Raw genomic sequence first — 17,519 nt, 5'->3', positions numbered from 1 at the left:
GGCACGGCGGCTGGGCGGCATAGGGCGCCGCAGCTGGCTTTGCTTTTGCTCCTATCCCACGGAGCTCATTCACATCCTACACTGGGCTCTGGCGGCGGTCAGTGGTGCGGACATAGGGCTGGCACAAGCCCGTCGGACCGAGTGGTCCGAGGGCAGACCCAGGCCCGTCGGGCCGAGTGGTCGGAGGGCAGACCCAGGCCCAGCAGGCTTCCATCACAAATATATTGAGAAGGGCAGACTTCACCATGTGGATTTGAGGATGTGAGGTGCCCCATTACTTATAGAGGACAAGGGACAGGAGGATGGCAAAGGGGGTGTCTATGCTGGGTCCCTGGGAGCCCCAAGGGGGCAGCGTGCCAGACGAGGCCAGTGCCCGTGAAGCTATGGACTTCAGTTCAGGAAGCCTTGGCTGTCACCTGGCGCCCCCGAGGGTGCCCTGGGGGCGGAGGCAGACAGCCTGGGTCAGCCCAGAAGAGCTGGGTCCTTCCAAGCTTAGGGGGTCTGTGCCAGGAGGCAGAGGGCACCTTCTCCGAAGGGTGCTGGCGGGATCGATGGAGGAGAAGGCGGGCCACAGACCTGTTCTGCTGAGTCAGTGAGGGGTTTCTCCCCGCTCTCCCCGCTCCGACCCCCCCGTCCTCGGTGGGCACTCCACCCATCTGGCCAAAGGAACGAACACGCGCGTGAAGGTGGGGCGCCGTCACACTACGTTAGGGCCTTTGGGTCCTGGGAAGCCGATGTTCCCGGGCTCGCCTCTGTTCCCGGCAGGGCCTGTGGGGCCGGGTCGGCCGTCGATACCAGGGAGACCCTACGAGAGACCGAGGCTTTTAGGCCTGAGAACCCCCCGCAGGCTCGCGGGGCGATGCAGGGCTGCTTCTGGACGCCGTCTCCCGGAGGGCGTGGGACCCCCCCAGCCCCCCGCTGTGTGTGCCCGGCTGCTCCCAGCCTGGGGGGGGGGGCGGAGGGTGGACGTGGCCATACTTACAGCAGGGCCTTCCTTCCCAGTGGGGCCAACGTTTCCAGGGGAGCCGGGGAGACCCTAGGGCGGGAGAAGGCGGCGGTTAGAGGTCGAGGAGAAAGAGCAGAATTCAGCAGGGGGGGACGTGGGGGCTCCCCAGCCTCTCTCTGGCTCTCTCAAGCTCCGGGTCAGTAACTGACAAGGTGCTTGGAGGCACTAGAGCTGTGGCCGCCCTCCTCCCAGCAGACTTCCTTTCCCCACAACTTCCCAGACCTGCTGCCCTTGTCAGTGGCGGCTCTGCCCTTTACCGGTGACTCTGGGGGTGTCGTGGCTCAGGGATTCTCTTCCCACGGGCCTCGGTCACGGGATAGCGGGGCCCTGACCGCCAGACCGTGGGCTCGGCAGAGGGCTCGCCGACCCATGAACCATGACTTAGCATGCAATGAGGAGACCCCCCCCCAGCCCCTCCCACCCACATCAATCATCTTCAGAACGAGGGGCTTTCCTGGGTCCTCCTATGGGGACAACCCCCCCCCCCCCGGGGCTTGGAAAACTGCCCGTGTCCTCGGGCCCCGTGCGAAGCGGCCACTTACGCGGGGGCCCATGAGCCCGGGCTCGCCAGGCCGGCCGGCATCTCCGTTGGGGCCTCGGGCTCCAGCAGGTCCGGAGGGGCCGCGGTTACCGGGGGGACCCTGTTTAGGAAAGAGGGAGGCAAGAGGTGAGGTCTCGGTCTGGCCTAGTCCGCACGGGGTGGGCGGGGGTCTCTGGGTCCACCTACCATGCCGCCAGCTCGGCCGTCGGCTCCAGGAAGACCCCGGGATCCAGGGACGCCCTGCCAAGTAGGACAGAAACTGGTCAGATCCCCCACCACGAGAGCCCCCAGGGCAGGGCCTCCCAAGTCAGAGAGCCGCCCCTGGTTGTGGTCGGGGGGCTGCTCGCAAACACGTTTCTGTCGTTTAGCCCAGGAACCCACCGCGCGACCGACTTCCACCTACTCTGAGCCCGGGGGGGCCCATGGGGCCCGTGGATCCTGGCTCTCCGTTGGGTCCTCTCTTGCCTTCTTCACCGTTGGGGCCGGGAGGGCCTTGGGGCCCGGCGGAGCCCTGCACCCCACAGAAACAAGAAGTGAAAGGAGCCGTTCCGGCCCTGCTCAGTCAGGCGGGGGAAGGGGTCCCCCAAATTTGGCCACGGGGCAGTTACTCACCGGCTCCCCCTTGTTTCCACTCTCTCCTTTAGAACCAGCAGGACCAGGCTCGCCCTAGAACCAAGACACGGAGGTCACTGACCAAAGCTCCTGGCAAGGCCTCTGGCTCAGAGGGCCATCTGCTCTCGGAGGAGCAGCCCCGGGCGAGAGGGCAGAAGGGCCGGGGGGAGGGGAGGGGGGAGAAGCTGAAATGACTCACCGCAAGTCCTCTCGGACCGGAGGCCCCAGCAGCGCCGGCAGGACCAGGGATGCCACGGGGCCCGGGCAGACCGGGAGCACCAGCCACGCCAGGGAGACCCTGCGGACACAGCCCAGAGCAGCCCCCTGTCACTCTCTGGGGGCCGCCGCGGGGCCCACCCAAGAACCAGCCCGGGGACCCGTGGGTGGATACTTACCGCTGCCCCCTTGGCTCCCGTCAGACCATTGGCACCGGGATTCCCCTAGGGAAGAAGGGGGGATGGTGAAACCGCCCTCCAGAACGCCCTCCCCCCACGGCCTCCTCTCCCTCCCCCGCCCGCCAGCACAGGATCCCTTACCGCAGGACCGACAGGACCAGTCATGCCGGGAAGACCCAGCTCTCCACGAGGGCCGGCGGGGCCGGCGGGGCCAGGGTTGCCGACGGGGCCGAGTTCTCCCTGGAAGCGCCAAGGCAGAGAGCACGGTGAGCGCCAGAGGTAAAGCGGGAGAGCCGGCCTTGAGCCCTGGCTGGCCACCCGTCAGCTGGGGCACCGGGGGCCCTCGGGCCCCTGCCCTCCCCGCTAACTCTGAGATCCCCCGGGCTGTCCTACCCGGCCTAGTTGTCAGCAACTATCCACCACCACGTAACCCTAACCCTAACCCATGCTAGGGACCTCCCCTTGATAAAGGGAACTGTCCAACCTAAGGTGGTGCTGGGAAAGGAGATCCTCACTCACCTTAGGGCCAGGGGCGCCTGGGAAGCCAGGGGGACCCGCCGAGCCAAGGGGACCCTAGGGAGACAAAGGAAGCACTTCAGACGTTGTCTCCCGTGCCGCTGGGCGGCCGGCTTTAGTTTGCCAACAACGCGAACAGCGGTGACGCCATTACCCAGAGTGAGGGTCCGACCTCAGAGCATGATGGGAAGAAACCCTGGGCTCCCGGAGGGGACTAGCCACACCAAGAGCAAAGGCGCGGGTCCCGCAGACCTCTCTGACCTGGCGGCACAGCCCACGCCCCGACGCCAGTGTGGCTCTCACGGCCAGCTGGGGCCGAACAGCCAACTGGGGCCCGGGGCCCGAGACTGGGGAACAGGCCCGGCCTGGAAATGAGGGTTCCTCGGCCCTCGAGGAGCTTGAAAATACCACCATGCACCCAGACACACAGAGTCACAGAGACACCCAGAGACACGCAGAGACACAGAGTCACACAGAGACACAGAGACACGCAGAGACACAGAATCACAGAGAGACACAGAGACACCCAGAGACACAGAGTCACAGAGACACACAGAGACACCCAGAGACACAGAGTCACAGAGACACGCAGAGACACAGACACGCAGAGACAGAGTCACAGAGAGACACAGAGACACAGAGACACGCAGAGACACAGTCACAGAGACACAGAGTCACAGAGACACCCAGAGACACGCAGAGACACAGAGACACCCAGAGACACCCAGAGACACAGAGTCACAGAGACACACAGAGACACAGAGTCACAGAGACACCCAGAGACACGCAGAGACACAGAGACACCCAGAGACACCCAGAGACACAGAGTCACAGAGACACACAGAGACACCCAGAGACACAGAGTCACAGAGACACCCAGAGACACAGTCACACAGAGACACACAGAGACACACAGAGACACACAGAGACACAGAGTCACAGAAACACACAGAGTCACAGAGACACACAGAGACACAGAGTCACAGAAACACACAGAGACACAGAGACAACCAGAGACACCCAGAGACACAGAGTCACAGAGAGACACAGAGACACAGACACACCCAGAGACACAGTCAGAGACACAGAGATACCCAGAGACACAGAGTCAGAGACACACAGAGACACAGTCACACCCAGAGACACAGAGTCACAGAAACACACAGAGACACAGAGTCACAGAGAGACACAGAGACACCCAGGGACAGAGTCACAGAGACACACAGAGACACAGAGACACCCAGAGACACAGAGTCAGAGACACAGAGTCACAAAGACACCCAGAGACACAGAGTCAGAGACACACAGAGTCACAAAGACACCCAGAGACACAGAGTCACAGAGAGACACAGAGACACCCAGGGACAGAGTCACACAGAGACACAGAGACACGCAGAGACACAGAATCACAGAGAGACACAGAGATACCCAGAGACACAGAGTCACAGAGACACACAGAGACAACCAGAGACACAGAGTCACAGAGACACGCAGAGACACAGACACGCAGAGACAGAGTCACAGAGAGACACAGAGACACAGAGACACGCAGAGACACAGTCACAGAGACACAGAGTCACAGAGACACCCAGAGACACGCAGAGACACAGAGACACCCAGAGACACCCAGAGACACAGAGTCACAGAGACACACAGAGACACAGAGTCACAGAGACACCCAGAGACACGCAGAGACACAGAGACACCCAGAGACACCCAGAGACACAGAGTCACAGAGACACACAGAGACACCCAGAGACACAGAGTCACAGAGACACCCAGAGACACAGTCACACAGAGACACACAGAGACACACAGAGACACACAGAGACACAGAGTCACAGAAACACACAGAGTCACAGAGACACACAGAGACACAGAGTCACAGAAACACACAGAGACACAGACACACCCAGAGACACAGTCAGAGACACAGAGATACCCAGAGACACAGAGTCAGAGACACACAGAGACACAGACACACCCAGAGACACAGAGTCACAGAAACACACAGAGACACAGAGTCACAGAGAGACACAGAGACACCCAGGGACAGAGTCACAGAGACACACAGAGACACAGAGACACCCAGAGACACAGAGTCAGAGACACAGAGTCACAAAGACACCCAGAGACACAGAGTCAGAGACACACAGAGTCACAAAGACACCCAGAGACACAGAGTCACAGAGAGACACAGAGACACCCAGGGACAGAGTCACAGAGACACAGAGACACCCAGAGACACAGAGTCAGAGACACACAGAGACACCCAGAGAAACAGTCAGAGACACAGAGACCCAGAGACACAGAGTCAGACACACAGAGACACAGACACACCCAGAGACACAGAGTCACAGAGACACACAGAGGCACCCAAAGACAGAGTCACAGAAACACACAGAGACACAGAGACACCCAGAGACACAGAGTCACAGAAACACACAGAGACACAGAGACACCCAGAGACACAGAGTCACAGAGAGACACAGAGACACAGACATACCCAGAGACACAGAGTCACAGAGACACACAGAGACACCCAAAGACACAGAGTCACAGAAACACACAGAGACACAGAGACACCCAGAGACACAGAGTCAGAGACACACAGAGACACCCAGAGATACCCAGAGACACAGAGTCACAGAAACACACAGAGACACTCAGAGACAGAGTCACAGAGACACCCAGAGACACAGAGTCACAGAAACACACAGAGACATAGAGACACCCAGAGACACAGAGTCAGAGACACACAGAGACACACAGTCACCGAGAGACACAGAGACACAGACACACCCAGAGACACAGAGTCACAGAGAGACACAGAGACACCCAGAGACAGTCACAGAGGGACACAGACACCCCTAGAGACACAGAGTCACAGAAACACCTAGAGACACAGAGTCAGAGACACCCAGAGACACAGAGTCAGAGACACCCAGAGACACAGGCACCCAGAGACAGTCACAGAGAGAGACAGACACACCCAGAGACAGAGTCACAGAGACACAGAGTCACAGAGACACCCAGAGACACCCAAAGACACTCAGAGACACACAGAGTCACAGAGACACAGAGTCAGACACCCAGAGACACGGTCACAGAGACACACAGGCAGAGACACACACAGTCACAGAGAGACCCAGAGTCACAGAGACACCCAGAGACACAGTCACACAGAGTCACAGACACACTGAGACACAGAGACACAGACACACCAAGAGACAGAGTCACAGAGACACCCAGAGACAGTCACAGAGACACACAGAGACACAGAGACACCCAGAGACACAGAGTCACAGAGAGACACAGAGACACAGACACACCCAGAGACAGAGTCACAGAGACACAGAATCACAGAGACACCCAGAGACACCCAAAGACACTCAGAGACACACAGAGTCACAGAGACACCCAGAGACACAGAGTCACAGACACACCCAGAGACACAGAGTCAGAGACACACCCAGAGACACAGAGTCAGAGACACAGAGTCAGACACCCAGAGACACAGGGTCACAGAGACACACAGGCAGAGACACACACAGTCACAGAGAGACACAGAGTCACAGAGACACCCAGAGACACAGTCAAACTTAGAGACACAGTCACAGAGAGACAGGGAGACACCCAGAGAGAACAGTCACACAGTCACAGACACACTGAGACACAGAGACGGGAAACAGACCGGCAGACACGCCCCCCTCCTCACTCCTCACCAGAGAGCCCCCTGGGCCGTCTCTCCGGGACTTTGGCCACCTAAAGGGGCCGCCCCGCGGGCCGCTGGTTCTCTTTTACTTGTTACCGGACATAACGAGGGGGGAGGGGCCCTCATCTGGACTCGGTCAAAGCCCCCGCCTAACTTGGGGCGGCGGGTCCAGAGAAGCTCCGGAGCTGCTGCCGGCTGAGGCTACCGGGAAGTGTGGGGGTGCAGAAGAGAGCTGCAGGGCCCGGACGCGCCGCCGGCCTAGCTCCTCACGAAGGGCCGATGGCTTCGGGAAAGGCGGGACGGCCCAGGGGCGCCGGGCTCAGGCAGCCGCTCTGTCCTCTCTAAGGGGCAGGGGCTGGCGTCTGAACCAGGGTCCTCCCGGGAATCCTCGCGGAGCCCTCCCCCCTCCCCCAACCTTGAACTGGAGACACTTACGGCGGGACCGACGGGGCCGACGCTGCCATCGCTTCCGCGCGCTCCCTGTGGGGAACAGGACAGAGCCCCGTGAGGCCCCGCCACGGTGGCGGAAGCCCCTCCCCCCCCTCGGGACAGCAGCTCTTACCGCGGGGCCGGGGCCGCCGATGCGCCCCCTCTCTCCGGGCAGGCCTCGCGCTCCCTGCGGGCAGGAAAAGAGACAAGAGCGCACTGGGTGGGGGGCCCACAGCCCACAAGCCCCCCGAGCCGGCGCCAGTCCCCGCCAGCCCGGGGCTCCCCCCCCCAGGAGCCCGCGGGACACTTACCGCCTGGCCAGGGGTGCCGTTCTCTCCGGGGGCGCCGGGTTCACCCTGCGGGGGAGAGGCGGAAGGCGCTGTGAGGGAGGGGCCGAGAGCGAGCCTCCACGGCCCTCGGGGCCCCCTCCCCCCTGAGCCGGAGAGCCCGGGCAGATCCGGAGGGCCGCCCGGACTCAGAGACTTCGCCCAAGCACTCCCCCGCTCCCACGCGTGCTGCGAGCCGCCTGCCCCGGCTGGCCCCGGGGCACACATGCGAGTACATGCTCAGGCACACGTGCAGACCCGTGTGCGCACGGACGTGGGGCCGCACGCAGCTACAGTGGCGGCTGTGCTGCTGTGAGCGCGCTTGTGCATTTCTGCAGGTGCACGTGTGTGGTGCTAGTGAAGCACCTGTGAGGGCAGGGCGGTGCACAATGTCTAGGTGGGCCTGGGGTGCGTGGGGGTGCATTTGTAGCTGGGCCTGTGTGGGGGTTCATGAATATTTGCATGTATGGGTGTTTGTGCGCATCTTTGCACATATGGTGTGTGCATGTGGAGAATGCGTCTGGCACGCCAAGTGCATGGGGGTTTGTGGGCATGGGTGTGCCCACAGGTGCATGTGAGTGCGTGTTTAGGCACATGAGTGCCCAGTGTAGATGTGGGTGTTTGTGCGCCCCGTGTGCCCCCCTGTCTATCCCCTGTGCACCCCTGTGTGCCCCCCTGTCTATCCCTGTGTGTGCCCCCGTGTGTGCCCCCGTGTGCGCCCCTGTCTATCCCCTGTGCGCCCCTGTGTGCCCCCCTGTCTATCCCTGTGTGTGCCCCTGTGTGCCCCCCTGTCTATCCCTGTGTGTGTCCCCGTGTGTGCCCCTGTGTGCCCCCCTGTCTATCCCCTGTGCGCCCCTGTGTGCCCCCCTGTCTATCCCTGTGTGTGCCCCCGTGTGTGCCCCCGTGTGCGCCCCTGAGCACCGGGTGGGGGGCCCACAGCCCACAGGCTCAGCCTCGCCCCGGGGGCTCACAGGCAGGCCAAATCAGGACCGCAGTGAAACGGGCCCTCACGCACATTGCCGCCCCTCCTCGGAGCCCCCCTCCTCCCACCAAGAGCGTCCCGTCTAAAGTCGGGTCCCAATGGGCCTTTACCTTGACTCCGGGAGCTCCGGCTTGTCCTTTCAGTCCATCGAGACCATTGTGCCCCTAGAGAGAAGAACGGCGTAAAGTCCTCCCCGGGGACGCCCCTGCGCAGGACAACTCCTGGCAGGGGGCCCCACAGCCCTCCCTCGGGCACCGAGTGTGGGGCCCTGACCCCCAGACCCCCAGGCTGGGCTGGGTGGGCCACTTCCGAGGGCGCAGCAGAATCCCCACCCGGGCCACGTAAGAGCATCGGGCCTTGGCCCTATCCTGCCTGCCCCCAACCCCGGGCGCCCCTCCAGCTCTCTGGCCCCCCAGACAGGTCCGGTGTCCTAGACGATGAACCGGAGAGAGGACACGTACCCGGATTCCCTTGAATCCAGGCAGACCGGGAGTCCCGGGGAAGCCTCGAGCGCCCTGCAGAGAAACGGGGGGAGTCAGTCGGGGCCCCCCCCCTCGGACCCCCGGCAGGCCTTCCCCATGACCGGGAGCCGGGGCGACCTCCCGCGCGCTCCCTGCAGGGCCGGGCCAGTGCGAGGAGTCTCACCTGTGGTCCGACAATTCCTCTCTCACCAGGCCTTCCTGGCTTCCCAGGGTGACCCTGTAAGGAAAGAGATGGGAGAACCCTTCCGTTGGTGAACGCCAGGTGGCGCTCGAAGGGAGGGAAGCCTTTCAGAGGAACCCCAGTGCTTCGGGGAGAGTCCCACGTGACAGAAGATGGCCCTTTGGTCCAACGTGACCCCCACATTGCAACACGGCTCCTCTGGAGGGAAGCTGTTTCCCCGAGGAAGCTTGACTGAAGTGTGCGCTTCAGACCAATCTGTCCCTCGGCCCCACTCGTGCCCCAGCAGGGGGCCCAAGCCCCCACTTACGTCTTCACCAGACTTTCCGGGGGGTCCGGGGGGTCCTCGTGCACCTGCGGGGCCCTAGGGGAACGGAGAGAGCACTGCTGTTAGTCCCGACCCCCGTAACGTCACAGAAGTCGCCCGCACCCACGTCGGGGCAGCCGTACTTACAGTCTGACCAGGCTCTCCCGGCTCGCCGGCGGGTCCTTGGAAGCCTTGGGCACCCTGGAAAAGGGGAACGCCACAGAATAGCACACGGCATCCTTAGCCTGGTCTCCTCGTAAAAGGAGACTCGTTCGAATTGACTTCAATTTGCTCAAATGAGTGAAAAACCCCTTGGCATTTACTTACAGGAGGTCCGCTTGCGCCAGGGGGGCCTCTGGGTCCCATCAAACCCTGTCACGGGAAAACGGATGATGACCAATGGAGAAGAGGCAAGGGGAGCTGACCCAGCTCCGGGAAGGGGGGAGGACCGCCGCCCCAACCCCCCTCCCTCCTCAGACAAGACTGGGTCATCTCAGGAACGCTCCTGCCTCTGCCCTCCCTCCAGACAGAGGCCTGGGATTTGGGAACCTCTTCGTGGAGGCCATCGGGCGGAGGCAGCCCCGAGCTGGGCCGGGGAAGGGCTGAGCCCGGACACTAGCAGGCCGGGTCGCCGGCCTCGGCCCGCTGCCTTTGCCTCGGCTGTGATGGGGGCCGTCACGGCAGCCGCCTCCCTCCGTGACAGAGGAATTAATTAATTTTTGAGGCTGGGGTTAAGTGACTTGCCCAGGGTCACACAGCTAGGAAGTGTTAAGTGTCTGAGACCAGATTTGAACTCGGGTCCTCCTGAATTCAAGGCTGGTGCTCTATCCACTGTGCCACCTAGCTGCCCCCTGGAATCACTATTTATTAAGCTGAAGCTGGCGTGTGCCCAAGCCCAGCCTCTGGCTGGCACACGGCAAGACGTAGCTCCACTTTAGCCCCCAGTGATTGCTCCACAGCCTGCTAGATGGCCCCTGTCCTGGGGCTGCGCCATCTTGCCCTCTCAGCTGAGACTGGGCTCTCCCAGGCAGGCTGAGCCGCACCTTGGCCAGAAGCCAGGCTGGCCCGTGGCGCCACCTGCACCGCGCCACGTTAGTCACCCTGGTTCAATGTCCACAGACGAGCGCTTTCATTTTGTGCCATACCGCGACACAAAGAACGGGGCGACTGCAACAAACCAAACTGGAATTTGGGAGGAAGTCCGTACCATTGGTCCTGGGCCCATGTCCAATCCTTTGCTAGCATCGTATTGGGCTGCGAAGTTCTAAGGAGGGAAAGAGAGAAGTGTGCAGGTGAGCGGGCCTTCCTGACCATCTCGGGTCAAGCTGCTTGTGGGAGCAACGGTCTCCTGTCTCAGACCCCTCCGCTTCTCTTGGGAGAACAGAGGGATGGTCCAACACGTGGGAGCCGCCATCGAGCTAGGGCAAAAGAGAACAGCCCCAGCTGGGCGGGAGGGGAAGAGAGCGGGAAAGTCCATCCTTTGGGCAAAGTGCAAAGCATCTTTATGTTCCCCCAAGCGTCCAAAGTGTCCACTCTGCCACCCCTCCCCCACTGCCAGCCATAATGAGTGGTCAGCTAAAGGTGCCTGAGGTGGCTCTAGTGGGGATGCGTCCTTTCCAGTCCTGGGCAGAAGAATAGGGAAGTATACCCCTGAAGCTGAAACTGAACTGGGCGTCAAAGCCACCCTTCTGAGACCTGAGGGACAGAGGTCAAGAACTAGTCAGGGTCATTTGAGACAGCTGAGGAAAGGCGCTCCTGTTCTAATTACCTTCCACTAAATTAAGCCTGAACTCATTTGTCTTTCTAAGATCCATGAATTCTAAGGCAACTGAGCCAGAAAAGAAAGGAGAAACAGAAGGAAAGAGGGAAGGAGTAAAATAGAGAAGGAGAAAAGGACAGAAAGAGGGAAAGAAGGAAAGGGGGAAGAAAAAAGGAAAGAGGGAAAAGGAAAGGAAAGAGAGAAACAAGGAAGGAGGGAAAGAAGGAGAGAGGGGCAGGAGGGAAAAAGAGACCTGTTGGTAAAATTTTAAAAATGGAATCCACTTGTTTAATTTTCATCTCATAGATGCCTGAAAGTAGCAAATAAACTAGTCTTTATCAGTATTGACTTCAGCCCCCAACACCTTCTCAGAGCCAGCTGTTTACACAGGGATTAGAATTACTGAAGAGAACTTCTCATGAAAGAATCAAGTCAATAAGTGAGATGAAGCCTTCCACACAAAGCAGATTTCTACCAAAACTATTGAGGAAAACCAGTCCTTCTGAAGCCCTCATCCCTTCCATGCCCTCTCTTGGTCCTTTAAATGTAACAGTCCTGTGCTAAAACGAAGGTTAAATGCAAAAGTGAAAAAGATCTTACCCCACCAAGACCGGGAGGACCAGGGGGTCCGGGAGGACCTGGGGGACCATCTTCACCATCTCTACCTGGAGGGCCTGGGGGACCCTGTTGTGCAAAAGATGAGTTAGTTGAACACTCAGCAGGTCCTGAAATCGGTGCCTGGGATGGCAATTCTCAGGCAAGAGGGGTAAGTCATCCCTTTTCATAGATTTCTTGGGAGAAGTGGTTACCATTTGCAATCAAGCAGATTCAACATAGACATGTTCATTTGGCAATCTATCAAAGGGAGGGCTATACTGCCTCTGTGATGCCCAGAAAAATCAGTCCAAGTTAAAATTCTTCACTCTATGAACTTCCTAGAATTAATGCTCAGAATCTCTTCCCAGAGGTCTTGCTCTTTGCTAGACTTTCAGCATTTTCTGAAACTCGTAAAGAGAAACTGAGGTCCCTCCCTCCCCATTTGTTATTTGGAATTTCTGATTTCCCTGGCAGAACAAATTTAATGTCATCATTACTTTGGGAGACTAGAATATTTTGGAATAATATAATATCAACATATTCCTCTTGGCAAAGTATCTTTGATCGAGGTCTACATGGGTGGAAGGAGAATCATACTTCTTGGCCCAAAGAATCCAGCAAATATGCATGCAAAGGGGAGTTTCTATCTAGTCCAAATTCATAATTACACAGTTTTAATCATCAAATGGAAAATGTCAGCAGAGGAATGTCACAAACATTCTTTTTAACCCAACAAATACTGCACACACAGCGAATCCTTACAGAAGAATACTGGACACAAAATAGGGAGTGGAAGAGCTCCCACTGGCTGTCAAATACACCAGAGCACAGATTTATCATGTCATCAAAAACCGTGAGGATGAATTAATCAAGCAGAAACAAACAAAACTATGTCCCTGGGATTGAGAGGAAGAGATAAATCAGCTAAAGGGAAAAAAAAAAAAAAAGTCCATCACAATAATGCAAATTTGGGCGGGGGGGGGGGCAGGGTGGTAGTGGTGAAAAATGGATCAATGAACATGAATATATTTGCTCCGTTGGCTACCCAGTTGGACCATTTACAACATGCTCTGTTCAAATAGTTTCTTGTTGTAAATTAATTCGCCAGTTCCTAGGGATTTTTATTGTAAGTTGTTCTAATATGATCAGATTTTATAACTCAAGATTTCTTACCCTTTGACCTCGTGGACCTCTGTCTCCTTGTGGTCCCTTCAAGAGAGAAAAACACGACTCAGCTATAAAGCTCAGGGTGACTTCCGCTGAACCATTACATTATTCTCAAATATGGTTCATTGTTGGGTCTCGACTAACTAAGCCACTGTGGTCAAAGTGAGTTTGAACATAGCCTTTTTAAAAATGGAGGAGGGGGCGCACCAGACAACAACTGCTAGCCCTTCTGACGATACCTGTGCTGGTATTCCTGTCCAGGGCAAATTGTAGGGGGTGAAAAGATCTTTGCTACAGATTGGACAGCACACGTAGACATGAAAGCCTTGCAAACGGTCGTAACCTATTATAGCCACACCATCGGCCCTTCCCGACATGTCTTTTAGCAATCTTCAATCAAGGCTGAGTCATTTGGGAGGAGAGCCAAATTTTCCTTTGTTTTCCTCTAACTTCATTGATTTTATCATTTACCTAATTAACTCCCAATTAATCTGGTCAAACGGTTGAACCACTCCCCCCCCACACACACATATTTTTTAAAAATCTACCACATATCATATGAACTTCAACTGTGAAAAGTCCGTATCCCTGAACTTTCAAAGAATGAATTCGCGCTTACCTTTCTTCCTCTGGGTGGCTGGTGGGAAAGAAAGAATCAAAGGTCATTGGGAAGAACGAGCCAGAGAGACATGTCTAGCCGATGGATTTCAGTTAGTATTTGGAAACCCGTTTCCATGTTTCCTGGTGCCAGAGTGGCTCTGCGCACGGCCCGCTGCTTGGGGCGAGCGTGGAGTTAAGGATCTTGCCTGCAGACGGGTATAAAGGCTTCATCCTTCCCAGATTGTTAGGAGGGAAAAGTGTCCCTGGCTTTCCGGGGTCCTCTTGCCCACTCGACTGGCTCGGAAGCCCCAGTCTCCCCCCTTCCTTATGCAGCCTCTCCTTGCCATGGCCCAGCCCACAAGGGTGGGCCCTTCCGGGGGCAGCCAGTCCCTACCACTGCCCCCAAGAGCCTTCCTACAGGGCTTGGGATTGCCGCCTATCAGTGACAGTGGGCGCCACCCCCTTCCCCCAAGCACCCTCCCAAACCTTAAGCAAGAATACGGAAAAGTGATACTGACCTCCTGTACAGCTGTAGGGGAAAGGAGAAAAGAGAGACAGCATTATTTGGGATTCACACGTCCTTGGGGCGCCGACGCTGCCACGAGGCGATGATGAAAACCCAAAGAGGCATGGCCGGGATCGGTGGGAAAGCCCCTTCGGGTCCCACTGCTTCCAAGAGAAGCACCGCAAGTGGGAGGTGGGTGGAGGGAGAGCAGATCCCACCGGGGCGTCTGGGCCGCAGATGATTGGGCGGGAGCTTAGAGCACCCCGAGTCCCAGGCGTGAGGGGGAATCTGCTGACAATTCATCGCTAATGAAGAGCGTTGGCAGATAAATGAAATTCTCCAGGTGGGCTATTGATTAGCAAATGATTTGCAGCCACAGGTTAAAACTCCTCCTCCGGGACTCGTTTCCGATGCCCTCTCTTGGGCACAAAGGGCGTCCTGGGCTTGGGTCCAGGCCCTGGCAGATGCCACACTGAACTAGAAAGCGGAGCCCTTGGACCAGCCCCTCCCAGGTGACTGGGAGGAAGGGGCGGGAAGCTGGGGGCGGGGCAGATTCTCATTCCTCGAATCCTCGAGGCCCCCGGCTCTGGCCCTGAGCTTCAATTACTTCCCAAAGGCTCAGAGTCCGAAACAAGGCAGTACGGTCGGCTTCCTCGCTCCGCACGTCCAAGCCCGAAGCTGCCGCCTCTGGGGGGGGGGGGGGGGGGGGGACTAGCCAGATCCTGACTAAGAAAGCGAGGGTCCTGCTCCAATTGGGGGGGTAGTTTATCCTGAGAAAAATGCTCCCCGGAACCATTTCTGGGGTGGCAAATGCCCCGCACCCGTCGGGTGCCTCAGAAAGGAGACTGGGCTGGTCCTTTCGCTGTCTCCAATCGCCAACTGGAGGGGGGTGGGGCGCAAATAATGCGAGCTCGCCCCTTCCCAAACAGGGCCCCCGAACTCCTCCCTCGCATTGAGGCGGGATTGAAGTGAGGCTGGGACTCGGGCGGGCAGCTATCGAGGAACGGGGTCCGCGGTGAGTACGGAATGCAGCGGACCCGCCCTCAGCCCCCTCTTTATCCCCACCCAGCCTTGTGCCCCGCCCCGCCCGGGGGGTCCTCTCGGGTCCAATCGGTCCCTGGCCTCCTCCCTGTCCGCTCCCAGCAATACGGGGGCCTCGGTGGCTGGGGGGGCGAGCTTCCGCTACTTTCCTGGTTCTTGAGGCGCCCCTAAGGAAGCCCCCCTCCTGCCGCCAGAGGGCTCCCGCTCCCCTCTTTGGGCCGCGGCGGGCCGGGGGTGCCCACAGGCGCGCCCAGACGGGGCGGCTTCCCCAGATAACGGGGCGGCTTCCCCAGATAACGGGGCGGCTTTCCCAGATAACGGAGCGGCTTCCCCAGATAACGGGGCGGCGTTAGCGCGACCCGCCTTCCAGGAACCTCCGCGGCCGCAAAGTGGGCAAAGCCCGGCCCCCGCGTCCCGGGGCCCTTCCCAGACTGCCCAGAGGAGGGCGCCCAGGGCACACCGACGCCTCCAGCGGCAGGCCCCCGGGCGGCCGGCCTGGGCGTGCAAACAAGCGCGTGGGGGATGCCCTCCGAGGACGCGCGAGGATCCGGGACTGGAGGGCGGAGGGGGCACCCGGGGAAGGCACCTCCCGCGCTTTACAGCCGAGGACACTGAGGCAGAGGCGGGGGGGAGCGGGAGGGGGCCCGGCGCCGCTCCGGAGCCTGGCTTCAATCAGAAGTCCGTCCCGGAGCTCCTCGCGCCGCTGCCGCCCCGCCCGCCCCTCCCGGGCCGCCCCGGGCCGCTTACCCTGAGCTGCGGCCAGGCACCAAGTGGCCGCGAGCAGCAGCCAGAGGCGCGCGTCCGCAAAGCTGAGCATGTCTGCGCGCCGAGGGGCCTCACACGGACATGCAGACTCCTTGGGGCGCGGGCCGGGGCTGTCGGAGGGGCGAGGGCGCTGAGTCGGGTCCGGCCGCCAGGAACACCACCGGCCGCCCGCTGGATGCTAAAATAAGGTCGGCCGACCGCCTGTATTTATCCGGCCCTCGGCTCGGGGGGCCCGGGGTGGCCCCAAGCGCGCGACAGCCAATCGGAGGCGCCTGGGGGGGCCCGAGGCCGGGGGGAGCTGGGCGGAGACTCGGGGGGGCCGGGGGCGGGGCGGGGCGCTCAAATTGGTTCCATTCTTTGTGAGGACGTGGACAGTTTTGAAGCTTAGGAAGGAAATTATGACTCCCCCCCCCCCACTACCCCGGCCAGACGCTCGCGAACCGAGCCAGCTGAGCTGCCCAGGGAGGGGCGGGGCCGGAGCGGGGACACCGCCGGGAGCTGTCCAGGTCCTACTTCACCTGGGCCAGCCGCGGGTGCGGGGCAGGGAAAGGCCGAGCGGGGGAGGAGGGAGAATGGGGAGACGGGGAGGGGGGCGGGGGGAGTACAGCGTGGCACGGGGGGCAGGGAACCCCCCCCTCCAGCGCTCTCCCCACCCCGCTTCCCCAGCCACAAAGCACCAGCCCTAACCACACCCCGGCCCGGGAGCCGCCAAGCTGCGCTCTCACCCCGGAAATCTGCCCCCCAGAAAGAGAGGGGACGGAGCGTGGCCTCTCACTGGCTGACCTCCCGGGGAGCCCGCTGAGGCTCACAGGGGGCTCAGGCTTTCCCACCGAGGCTCTCTGCCCGGCCTGGAGCATCAAGGCTCCAGGGCCCTCAGAAGTTGGAGAAGCTCTTTGGAGAGCGGCCGGGTCACTACTGAGGACCCTGAGGCGGCCTTTGAACCTTTGTCTGCCAGACTTAAGCAGATTGCTGAGGATCCAGCTCCTGGGAGCCCCCCCATTCCATCCCCACTTTCCCTCAGCTTGGGGGCAGGGCCCCAGAAAAGTATGATCCCGCGGCTCTGGCGGGGAGGGGAAAAACTCCCCCGCTCCCCCTTCCTCCTGCCTATGAGCTGGCCTGGCCCCGGCCGCCCAGCCCCCACCCCTCACAGCCTGGAGAAGCTGGGGAGAGAGCCAGGGCCAGAAGACTCTGAGCTAATCCCCCACGCCAGGAGTCTGGGGAAGCCGAGGCCCGGCCCCAAGTAAGGGAGCAACAGCTAGCCCCGCTCTGCCCTCTCCTCCCTGCCTGTCCTCCCTCATTTGTCTGGGGCTCCCTCGCCTCTCTGGGGCTCCCTCACTTGCCCGGGGCTCCCTCGCTTGTCCGGGGCCCTCAGTTCCCCTCTGTTCTCAGCTCCCTCTTGCCTCCCCTTTCCGATTCCCTTTGCTCTTTCTCTGGACTTCCTGACCAAGGAATTGAGGTGTCCCACACTCCATTCCGCAACTGTGGGAGACCCCAAATAAAGAGAAGGCAGATTCAGGAGAGGGAGCCCGCCTCCACTTCTGCCAGGGCCCTGGAGTGGGACGGGCTCCATTGGAGCCAGGCCTACTTATTCCATCT

At 59.8% G+C, this 17,519-nt stretch overlaps 1 protein-coding gene across 1 annotated transcript; it reads right to left on the bottom strand.

The window, feature by feature from the left end:
* Positions 1 to 648: 648 nt before the first annotated feature.
* COL1A2 (collagen type I alpha 2 chain) lies at positions 649 to 16,111 on the bottom strand. Its single transcript, XM_074272185.1, has 25 exons — positions 15,906 to 16,111; positions 14,131 to 14,141; positions 13,632 to 13,649; positions 13,019 to 13,054; positions 11,849 to 11,932; positions 10,697 to 10,753; positions 9,817 to 9,861; positions 9,637 to 9,690; positions 9,493 to 9,546; positions 9,168 to 9,221; positions 8,984 to 9,037; positions 8,633 to 8,686; positions 7,526 to 7,570; positions 7,348 to 7,401; positions 7,221 to 7,265; positions 3,074 to 3,127; positions 2,696 to 2,794; positions 2,555 to 2,599; positions 2,359 to 2,457; positions 2,160 to 2,213; positions 1,951 to 2,058; positions 1,734 to 1,787; positions 1,549 to 1,647; positions 983 to 1,036; positions 649 to 805 (listed from the first exon to the last, which is right to left on the bottom strand). The coding sequence occupies exons 1-25, from the start codon at positions 15,973 to 15,975 to the stop codon at positions 698 to 700; spliced, it is 1,509 nt and encodes a 502-aa protein (XP_074128286.1). The 5' UTR covers positions 15,976 to 16,111; the 3' UTR covers positions 649 to 697.
* Positions 16,112 to 17,519: the final 1,408 nt, after the last annotated feature.

The sequence above is a fragment of the Sminthopsis crassicaudata genome, chromosome 5 (assembly GCF_048593235.1).
Source record: "Sminthopsis crassicaudata isolate SCR6 chromosome 5, ASM4859323v1, whole genome shotgun sequence".
Classification (NCBI taxonomy): domain Eukaryota; kingdom Metazoa; phylum Chordata; class Mammalia; order Dasyuromorphia; family Dasyuridae; genus Sminthopsis; species Sminthopsis crassicaudata.
This window is presented reverse-complemented; position numbering and strand designations above follow the sequence as displayed.

Bases quoted from the DNA above. Each gene is read 5' to 3' on its own strand.
- COL1A2 (XM_074272185.1), bottom strand. From the start codon at position 15,975: ATGCTCAGCTTTGCGGACGCGCGCCTCTGGCTGCTGCTCGCGGCCACT. The intron at 8,687-8,983 runs GTACGTGTCCTC...TCTTCTCTCTAG, and splicing joins CTGGATTCAAGGGAATCCGG to GGGCACAATGGTCTCGATGG. The intron at 806-982 runs GTAAGTATGGCC...GGTCTCTCGTAG, and splicing joins CTGGGAAGGAAGGCCCTGCT to GGTCTCCCTGGTATCGACGG.